This window comes from Styela clava, chromosome 7 (genome assembly GCF_964204865.1).
Source record: "Styela clava chromosome 7, kaStyClav1.hap1.2, whole genome shotgun sequence".
In the NCBI taxonomy this organism is placed as follows: domain Eukaryota; kingdom Metazoa; phylum Chordata; class Ascidiacea; order Stolidobranchia; family Styelidae; genus Styela; species Styela clava.
Window position 1 is genome coordinate 18,495,492 of NC_135256.1, and position 9,561 is coordinate 18,505,052.

A 9,561-nucleotide genomic window follows, 5' to 3' on the forward strand; every position below is an offset into this window, starting at 1 on the left:
TCCAATTATCTTTATTTTAGTTCCATTGCAAGTTCGAGAACTCCCGTAGTATTTGTACCTGAAATTATGGCCTAACTCTAACCTAGTACACATACTACGTTCTGGTGTCCGCCATCTTGGTTTACATACTACGGGAGTACGAATTTTTTAGTTGCATATGTACGACATAAAATTTAAAGAAACCTGAAATTCCTGCTTTCTGCTCCGGTATATTGTGCCAGAATCAACACTTACAGCCCTTTGTGAAATCGAATCATCATATCCATTGCGTAATAAAAAATAGGAGATGTGCATGCGTCAAATATATATAAATACTTTCAGATTTGCTGATAACCCAATAGGTCAGCAGATCACTCTTATTTAGTGACACACGCGTCTCCAGCAAACACACAAAGTATAAAATTGATGAGCGCACAAGAACCAAATAAAGATCGAGCAATTTATAAGTAAGTTGGGGCGATAATCATAGCCATTAAGAATAAAAAAACAGCAGTTGAACAAAAACACACAATAGATGCATATATTTAATGTTGTTAATTAAATAATATCACACTTTGCCCTTTGTGATATGAAATCGCAAAACATTATATAAATCCATTGTGTAATGTAAATAATTTACGATCTGTTAATTCACGAGAACTCGGAAGCGTTGTATTGAATATTAATACATGGAACGATAACGACTATGAATAAAACTCCGGAATAGGAAGGATATGTGACTAAGTGAGGTGGCGTCTTTATTTATGGTGTATAAGCATTTGAATACCTATTATACCGTCTGAACGACGTAGCATCTTGTCTGAATGAATTAACGTGTTTTTTTTCATCAAATACCAACCGCTTGTAAGAACCATGTACGAGTATAATTCACTTAATTAACTTCAAATGATCCACGATAAAATTATGCCTATATTAATTTGAAGGCGCTGGTACTCTGTATATCGCCTCATTTCTGAAGTGTTTTTGTATAAGTAAAAGCGAATAAACCTGTCTGTGTGGCAGCGGACTTCGACCTCGCCAAGATTGAATTTTTGTTTTTAATTTTGTAAAAGATCTAGTAGTTAGACAAGACAATCTGAAAATATGACAAGGTTTTCTCGATCAATTGTTCTGCTTTTGATAATTTTGGCTTTTGGTGAAATGTTAGAAGCGAGGCGTGGCAGGAAGCGTGGAGGAAAGCCGAAACATGGACATGGGAAAGAGCGTATCAAAGGCATTGCAAGTAAGTAATTAATACTTGTAATGATAATATTTTTTCCAACTGTACCTATTTAGATAACGTTTTCTATTTTTCCTGATATCATAAAGCGCGGCTGTCGCGCCAACCAATTGGAAAACAATAAAAGTAATTAACGCAACACCCGCAAAAGTTCACCTGCGACTATATTTAATTCTCTTCTTTCTCCTGGTAAAGTGTGAGAATAAAAGGATAACAGAGTTTTCTAGGAACAGATATGCATTGCAAGCTGGGATGACATCTTATCAACATTAATAAAATATTAACTGAAATATATATTCAAATGCGTGGAAAGTCGTAAAATTATCTTTCTTATGAGAATAAATTTTCGAAATGCGAGTATCACGCTTATTTAGCAACAGTTTGACAAAAAAAATTGCATAAGAGAGTTCGAAGAAATCACTTTACTGTTGTCCTTAAAACCTAATGTTGCAAATTTATAGTCTGTTATCAGTTATCACCGGTGCTAAACATCATTTTTTCAACTTTGCAGGTCTACTGTCCGATTTAGTCAGAGCAAACCCAGGTAATAAATACTTCAGACTGTTTCAGGGTTCTTTATTAGTTTATTAAATGAACCTGATACTGATAAATATTTTTTCATCACAAATATATATTATAGAGAAGCTGTGCAGTATTGATGTTGTTGGTAAACTGACTATATCGACAACCGGAACTGACTCTAAAACAGGTGTGCTCAACACTGAGGGCGCCATGTGCACAGAAACTACAAACGACGCTACAGATTATATCGCTATTGACCTTGGTTCGGTTGATCGTGTAGAAGGCATCATCACACAAGGACACAGCAATAATGACTGGTACGTTACCGAGTACAAAGTCGAAACCTCTGACGATGGCACAACATACACAGCGATCAAAGACGAAAACGGCTTGGATAAGGTAACGTTTATCCAGTATTCCATTGTAATGATTCCACCAGAATTCGTAGACTACTTCACCCATAAAAATTACAAATATATTTCTACGATATTTGCATTGATGCTATATCCGTTTTTTTTTTCAACCAATAAAGAGTAATAGTTACAATTTTTCTCAAAAGTAGATGTTGGCTAATTAAACCTTCTATGACGCTTCTTAGGCACATTACAACACACTCAGTGTGTTTGTCCAACTTCCCGCTCTCCATATCGATTGGTGTCTTTATCCTAACATGGTATACGACGTTTTGCACTGCCTACGAAAGTTATATTTTAAGTGGATTTTTCAGATTTGTGGAATTGATTCTTCATTACTGTTCGCTACTAATTTAGACTTGAATTGTTGAGTCCTTTTCTACACCATAAACAGGTTCTATATCAGAAGCCCATACATGGTGCTTAGCCCGCTTGTGATTGATCGCAACTTTTCTGTCAGTCATTTCTCTCTCTACATTTACTTGGGGGCTCGTGAACTATATAAGACGCGTCAGTTTCATAACTGATATATCCTTGGTAGGCTATAGAATAATGTTGTCCCCCATTTTTGTCTTAATACTATTTGACCGAAAAACTTTATTTTCAGATATTCGAAGGAAACTTCGACAACCAAACACCAGTATCTAATGCATTTCCTGAAACTGTGGAGAAACGGTACTTTCGCATCGTACCAGTATCGATTGTTGGGGAGAAGTGCATGAGAGTCGGCCTATACGATTGTGAAAGTGTCCTTGAAGTCCTGGATCTTGATGATGACGATAAATAGATGACAAGATTGCACTAATATATTCTGAAACTAACAATTGTTCATCATATCATTTGCAAAAATAATATCAGGCGTTAAGATTTGATCTTTACAATTCGTTGAAAGAATTGTTGTATGATTTGTAGTTCATTATGATGTACATATATATATTAAATTGAAAATCGAAGTGTCCAAATAAAATACTGTGTCTATCAGACTTGTGTCAAGTAGTTAAATTCAGGAATTTTATGGCAAACGTAGAGTTAGAACGCCGTATCGCACCTGTCATAAAAATTGGAAGATTCTAACTAGAATGGTTTAACGCCAGCATTTTGATAAAGTGAGGATTGATTTTGGGATTTGCCTTTATTTTGTCGCCACACTCTTTGTCTCATTTTAATCCACGAAACAACACAACATAGATGTTATGTTAAATAACGGAGGGAACAGTTGACAGTGGCTCGTAAATTAAATCGGGTATATTCCCTAAGATTGGGATCCAAGTTGTCGTAAGGGTTCATTGGTTTTTGGCCCAAACGTTACTCGCGAAGAGCACTTTCTTCCGCAGTTACATTGATTTCATTACATTTCGTCATAATCATGTTTCCGAGAACTATTACGAAAAAGAGATATTTTTGCAGCAAACCAATGGCGGTGATAGACACGGCTTTAAACATTCCTTCTGTTTTTGAGCTGTTAATCAACTATAAAAGCCCTAATCAAATGAGAATGCATTTGTAAATCTAGAGATCGTCTCATATGCGTGCATGTGATCTTGATAAATTTCTGACAACAATCTCATAAAAATATTACTCCTCTGTTGATAAATAATGGTTGTTGTAACGTCCGAATATTAAGCGACGTCTGTAAAATCGGGCACTTGTCCAAGTTGGACTTAGCGTTTGCTCGTCCATTGTAGACCCAAAATTCAACTACATTATTCATATGCATGTGGATATTATGCAAAGCGTTCCTAGTGTCTTCACGCTTTAGTAGTAATTTCGGTTATGTGTTCTGTGAATTGATTCAACCCGCTGCATCTAACGATTCGTGAATGAGACTGATTGGATAATTTAAAACACAGACCAGCAGACCGGCCAGGTTTACTTGTGGTCTCATCTTGATAAGACAAGTCGGGTTTAAATTATTGACACACTAGAATGCTTTGGTAACTTCGACTTCACCATCGGTGGCAGTCACTGGTGATGACCCCCTTCCTATTTATTGGAAAAATGGAGCTTTGAATGTATTATGGTCGACAAACCCCGTGTTTTTGAACTTGACTTACCGTATTTGCTCGTTTTATAGCCCGGGCCCATATTTTTTTTTAACCAAAGTCACTAACCGGGCCCTTATTCAAACCGGCCCTTAATCAAGCACGGGCACTTGTTATTTTGGATGATCCGTGATGTTTGTCAAGTCACATATAGATAAGATCGATCGTTACAATAATTAATATACTCCAGTCATGTCCAGTTCTCAAGTATGATTTAAACGAGAATAACGAAAATTTTGACTTTTTACGCACTGAAGGTACAAATCCGCAAAAGAAGAAAAATTTTGCGACGCCCTATCAATATTAAAACTAAATACTTTTTCGGTCATTGAAGTGGGTGATTTTAAAATCGTCATAAAAAGAAATGTACCATAGAAATCAATTATTCAATTGATAAAGCCGTCACTTTTTCACATCAAATAAACTGGACGTACGTACTTGAATTGTATTTTTCTAGATACCGTGTATGTTTCAAAACTATCAATTTTTTAATGCCGATTTAATTTCAGCGATATTTCAACAAGTTATTAGGCCCGGCATTCAGCGTGATTTCGGTTTGCCCTGTCTTCAAACCATAGCCATACAAAATCGTTTGCTTACATTGCACGGATATGACTTGGACCGAATCCGGGATTTAATTCAGTGTTTTGTTTTAAGGTACATTTTGAACACTATGAACTTTCCATATTTTCGAATCCAACCTTTTATGTATCCGCTGCATTTTCATATTTTGCGAATTGCGATAGAGTACATGTTAGAGTGCCTATTTGAAGAAATGCTCAATACTTTACTGATATCAGGAAGATTATTAGCTTTAAATTACCGTATTTCCAATATCTTTGCTTCATCAACCCACTAAAGTTCCATATTTGTTTTCGTCGCAATACGGAAGCTTGCACTCCAATTCAGAGAACGATTAAGATTTACTATTACTCAGGACAGGAAAAGATATGCTCCATACCTTACTGTTATCAGGAGGTAGGCTACATTTTGAACACTATGAACTTTCCATATTTTCGAATCCAACATTTTATGTATCCGCTGCATTTTCATATTTTGCGAATTGCGATAGAGTACATATCAGATACCAGAGTGCCTATTTGAAGAAGTGCTTAATACTTCACTGATACCAGGAAGATTATTCGCTTTTTAAATTACCGTATTTCCAATATCTTTGCTTTATCATCCCACTAAAGTTTCATATTTGTTTTCGTCGCAATTCGGAAGCTTGCACTCCAATTCAGAGAACGATTATGATTTACTATTACTCAGGACATGAAAAGAAGTGCCCCATACCCTACTGTTATCAGGAGGTAGGCTACATTTTGAGCACTATGAACTCTCCATATTTTCGAATCCAACATTTTATGTATCCGCTGCATTTTCATATTTCGCGAATTGCGATACAGTACATATCAGAGTGCCTATTTGAAGAAGTGCTTAATACTTCACTGATACCAGGAAGATTATTCGCTTTAAATTACCGTATTTTCAATATCTTTGCTTCATCATCCCACTAAAGTTTCATATTTGTTTTCGTCGCAATACGGAAGCTTGCTCTCCAATTCAGAGAACGATTATGATTTACTTTTACTCAGGACAGGAAAAAATACGCTCTATACCTTACTGTTATCAGGAAGATTATTCGAATTAAAGTATTAACATCTTTCGCTTCGTCATCCTACTGAAGTTTCATATTTGTTTTCGTCGCAGTACGGAAGCTTGCTCTCCAATTCAGAGAACGATTATGATTTACTATTATTCAGGACGGAAAATAAATTATTCAAAAGCTTACTGTAATTTTATATCGTGCTCAAATGTTGGTATTAGATTTTGAAGCATATTATAATTCTGTCGTCAGTTGAATGCTGCTTTGTCCAGGAATTGAAGATGTACAATTGTATTATAATGTTCTTCAATATTTTTTAAGATCAACTAAATAGATAAATATTCGACTCAATCTTGTATAATATATATATATATATGTACTGTATATATATATATTATATACGCTACGCTGCTTATATCCCATTGAAAGCATAAGTTTTTATCCCGCGAACAAATAAACGATAGTAATAAGAATTGGGTTTAAAGATAGAATAGGAACTTTAGTTCAATAAATATGTGTATATACTTAGTTAATGATATAAATTTGTGCATCGTAGGGTTACAAAACTGCAAGTTCGTCACTGTAGTCGACGTTTCTTTTACAATACAGACAATTGACAGGTTCGCAGTACAAGGCCTTCAAAATTATTACATTATGATGCTGAAGATTTGTGGTAAAGTTGCAACCGTGACCTTATTGATATTTGTGATGTGCAAGTTTTCAGAAGCTCGAATACAACGATACACAAACAACGCGTGGCCACCGTCTTCACGTGTAAATGATAGAAGAAAGTCAACGAGATATGTTTTACCCAAAGTTGCTGGTGAGCTTATTATTTGACAGGAGACGTACATATGGATCGTTTTGTTGTTATTATTCCTGTTCTAATTGTTTCTATTTTTCTTCTTATCGTTATGGAAAAAAAATCATTTTTTCTCATTAACTACCGTTAATTACTGTCACTCATGCAAATCTTTCATTGCTCAAGAGCATTGAGAGAAATCTTCATTATGACAATCATTGTGCGAATCGGTTATAAACATAACACTGATAACAGTTCAAAATATGACATTCTTGGCGTAGTCGAAAATAAAGTTTAATATTTTTTTCTAATTCAGATGTTCTTTCAAGATTAGTCAAAGCAAATCCAGGTAAGCGCGTTCGTTTGGAGGCGATATGCAGTTCATATGCATATCTTTCGGGCAAAAGTGCAAATGCATTTTGAAAAGGAAATAGTTTCGTATGGTTCTTTATTCCAACATTTATGCAAAATAAATGCTTTTTGTTTTGTTTTACCAATCAAAGTATCTAACCGGGTTCAAAGTAAGTGGCTGTTCGTATACACAAGGTAGCATAAACATGATGAAAAGCCAATACCACTATGCTGAACGTTATTCAAGTCAACATTTATAATAAAATTTCCACTGCCACTTGTCTCAAACGAAAAAAAAAATTATTGCATCAAATGCATTTCATGGCATAATCGTCACAGAAAAGCTTTGCAGCCTGAACATTGACGGAAAACTATCCTTTACCTCATCTGCTGAAAGATCAACTACTGGAGTGATTGAAACGCCAGGAGCGTGGTGCGCTGAAACAGATGGCGACGCTAGCGATTCTATAACAATAAATCTTGATTCATCGGTACTTGTACAAGGTGTCATAACACAAGGATCAAGTCACGCAGATTCATACGTGCTATCATACAAAGTACAATATTCCGACGACGGCACAAGTTACACCACCATCACAACTGATGACGGAAATGATAAGGTTGGTTTATTACGCCCGATCTATATTCTATAACAATCGTTTTTATATATGCATATTTTCATCAACGACCTACCCACAACATGTGCTGTTTCCAGGGGTTCGAACCTAGCCACATTGTTGTTTATGATCTTTGCTAATGATCTACCATTAGTCTACCAAATGTTGATATTATTTTAGCAAACCTTTCAAGAGATGTAGGAATAATATGCAAACATCGAAATTATCTATCCAGGTTTACCTTAATGCCGGTATATTTGTCCATTTTCAATCATATGGGAAATATGGAATAACAGAGTGGGGAATAACTCCCCAAAAGACTCACAGCTTCAAAATTAGATCTCTGAAAAACAAAGCAATTCGATTTTTGACAAATTCTGTTAGATCAACGAGCTTTAGCCAACCATATCAGTTATCTAATATTTACAAATTTGATGATATCCACATACTAGAGGTTGCCAAAATCATGCACTAATTCACACATAATATGTTGCCTAGACTAGAGCTTTCCAGGGTTACTTCACGACTTAGTCGTCAGTACATGGCCATAATACTAAGACTACTTCACAACTCGGTCATCAGTATCTTTTTTCACGAACTTCGACACATATATAATTCGATCGTAATTATAAAAATCTTACCTTCCTGACTTCCTTCGGAAGATGTTTGTTTTTGTACAATAAACTAGTCAATAATGAACTCAATTCTGATACGGTAGCCACTAGAGCAGGGTTTCCCAAACCTTCCGTTCATTGGTACCCTTCGGACAATTAATAGATCGCTCGTATACTCCCAAAATTGTCTTGCATGCTGTGACTGGACAAAAGGGAGTCGTGTAAAGCTGGTAGTTTCCACTGGAATGAAAATTACTGAAGGGTTCTTCTTCAAACTGTTAACATCGATTGATAAAAAATATTTTGGAAAGAATAGTCTTATACCCAATTTAATGTACTCCAGTTTGGGAACCCCCGCACTGGAGTATGCCAGTGATCCCCTCAAAATTATTGTATTTCTATCGTTACTACTTTATTTATTTTTTTGCTGTTCATCGAGGGGAGTTGTAAACTTGATGACGGAGCAATCCGTCTTTCACAACTTCTGTCATTTCCATAGTATTCAGAAACTTTGTGTGACAAAAGTGACAAATAAAATAACTCTGACCACTCGCCGATAAAAGTCAATGCAGACAATGAGCTATAAAACATTTAGTAAGGTGTAAGAGATCATAATCTTTTACTAAACTCTTGGTCGATTTCGCAAATCAGTGATTTAGTCAGTTCTGTTAAGTGGGAGAAAAAAAAACTCGTCTCTGATTTAAAAGTGATAGTGATCTTCTATATGTCGGTTTAATATTGTTTCATCCTTGATATGAAGACGAGAATGTTGCTGCAAATTTTGTCACCTATCCTAATTTAATAGATATATTTTCTTGTTTTGCTACATTCTTGTCTTGATCGAAAGTTCAAAATACATCGCCTTCTTTTACAGATATTCGTTGGTAATCACGACAACCAAACGCCGAAATCAAACGAGTTCAAAGAGGCAATTACGGCACAGTACTTTCGCATCGTCCCTGTTGAGTACTTTGACCATAAGTGCGTCAGAGTAGGCTTATACGACTGCATGGATATTCTCGATGGTCTCAGCCTCAAACTTAAAGACTGAATGTTTTTATTAAATCGTTAAACAAAGAGATCATGTATTAATCAGTTGCTACGTATTTGACTACTCTTATTCAATCGATATATATTGTGAACACCAAAATTTGTTAGTAACAACTTATTGGAAAGAATAGGAATAAATCCGAATCTCCAACAACCATAGAGTTGGTCCCACACTCTTTGTACTTAATGGCCCCATTTCACCATGCTCAGATTCGGCAGACGAATTTGAAAATCACCAGTACTTATATTAATATGCAGTATCAAAATACAACAAAATGTATAACTTTCAAGCCATGCGTCTGGTGTCCAGGATAGTTAGTAA

The 9,561-nt window shown here is 35.6% G+C and overlaps 2 protein-coding genes across 4 annotated transcripts; both read left to right on the plus strand.

The window, feature by feature from the left end:
- Positions 1 to 1,053: 1,053 nt before the first annotated feature.
- LOC120328139 (lactadherin-like) lies at positions 1,054 to 3,121 on the plus strand. Its single transcript, XM_039394548.2, has 4 exons — positions 1,054 to 1,222; positions 1,731 to 1,763; positions 1,860 to 2,140; positions 2,762 to 3,121. Exons 1-4 carry the CDS (start codon positions 1,084 to 1,086, stop codon positions 2,939 to 2,941), a joined length of 633 nt encoding a protein of 210 aa, XP_039250482.2. The 5' UTR covers positions 1,054 to 1,083; the 3' UTR covers positions 2,942 to 3,121.
- A 1,600-nt stretch (positions 3,122 to 4,721) lies between these two features.
- Positions 4,722 to 9,561, plus strand: LOC120328952 (retinoschisin-like). Of its 3 annotated transcripts, none has more exons than XM_039395545.2 (5): positions 4,722 to 4,853; positions 6,415 to 6,628; positions 6,924 to 6,956; positions 7,298 to 7,578; positions 9,064 to 9,561. In XM_039395545.2, exons 2-5 carry the CDS (start codon positions 6,460 to 6,462, stop codon positions 9,238 to 9,240), a joined length of 660 nt encoding a protein of 219 aa, XP_039251479.2. In that variant the 5' UTR covers positions 4,722 to 4,853; positions 6,415 to 6,459; the 3' UTR covers positions 9,241 to 9,561. The 3 variants fall into 3 exon arrangements, with proteins under 3 accessions (XP_039251479.2, XP_039251478.2, XP_077970283.1); XM_039395544.2 differs by having other exon boundaries at positions 4,728 to 4,853; positions 6,426 to 6,628; XM_078114157.1 differs by lacking the exon at positions 4,722 to 4,853 and having other exon boundaries at positions 6,374 to 6,628.

Excerpts from the sequence above, each read along its gene's own strand:
- LOC120328139 (XM_039394548.2), top strand. The coding sequence starts at position 1,084 with ATGACAAGGTTTTCTCGATCAATTGTTCTGCTTTTGATAATTTTGGCT. Across the intron at positions 1,223-1,730 it reads GCGTATCAAAGGCATTGCAA|GTCTACTGTCCGATTTAGTC; the intron begins GTAAGTAATTAA and ends TCAACTTTGCAG. Across the intron at positions 1,764-1,859 it reads TTTAGTCAGAGCAAACCCAG|AGAAGCTGTGCAGTATTGAT; the intron begins GTAATAAATACT and ends TATATATTATAG.
- LOC120328952 (XM_039395545.2), top strand. The coding sequence starts at position 6,460 with ATGATGCTGAAGATTTGTGGTAAAGTTGCAACCGTGACCTTATTGATA. Across the intron at positions 6,629-6,923 it reads TGTTTTACCCAAAGTTGCTG|ATGTTCTTTCAAGATTAGTC; the intron begins GTGAGCTTATTA and ends TTTCTAATTCAG. Across the intron at positions 7,579-9,063 it reads CTGATGACGGAAATGATAAG|ATATTCGTTGGTAATCACGA; the intron begins GTTGGTTTATTA and ends CTTCTTTTACAG.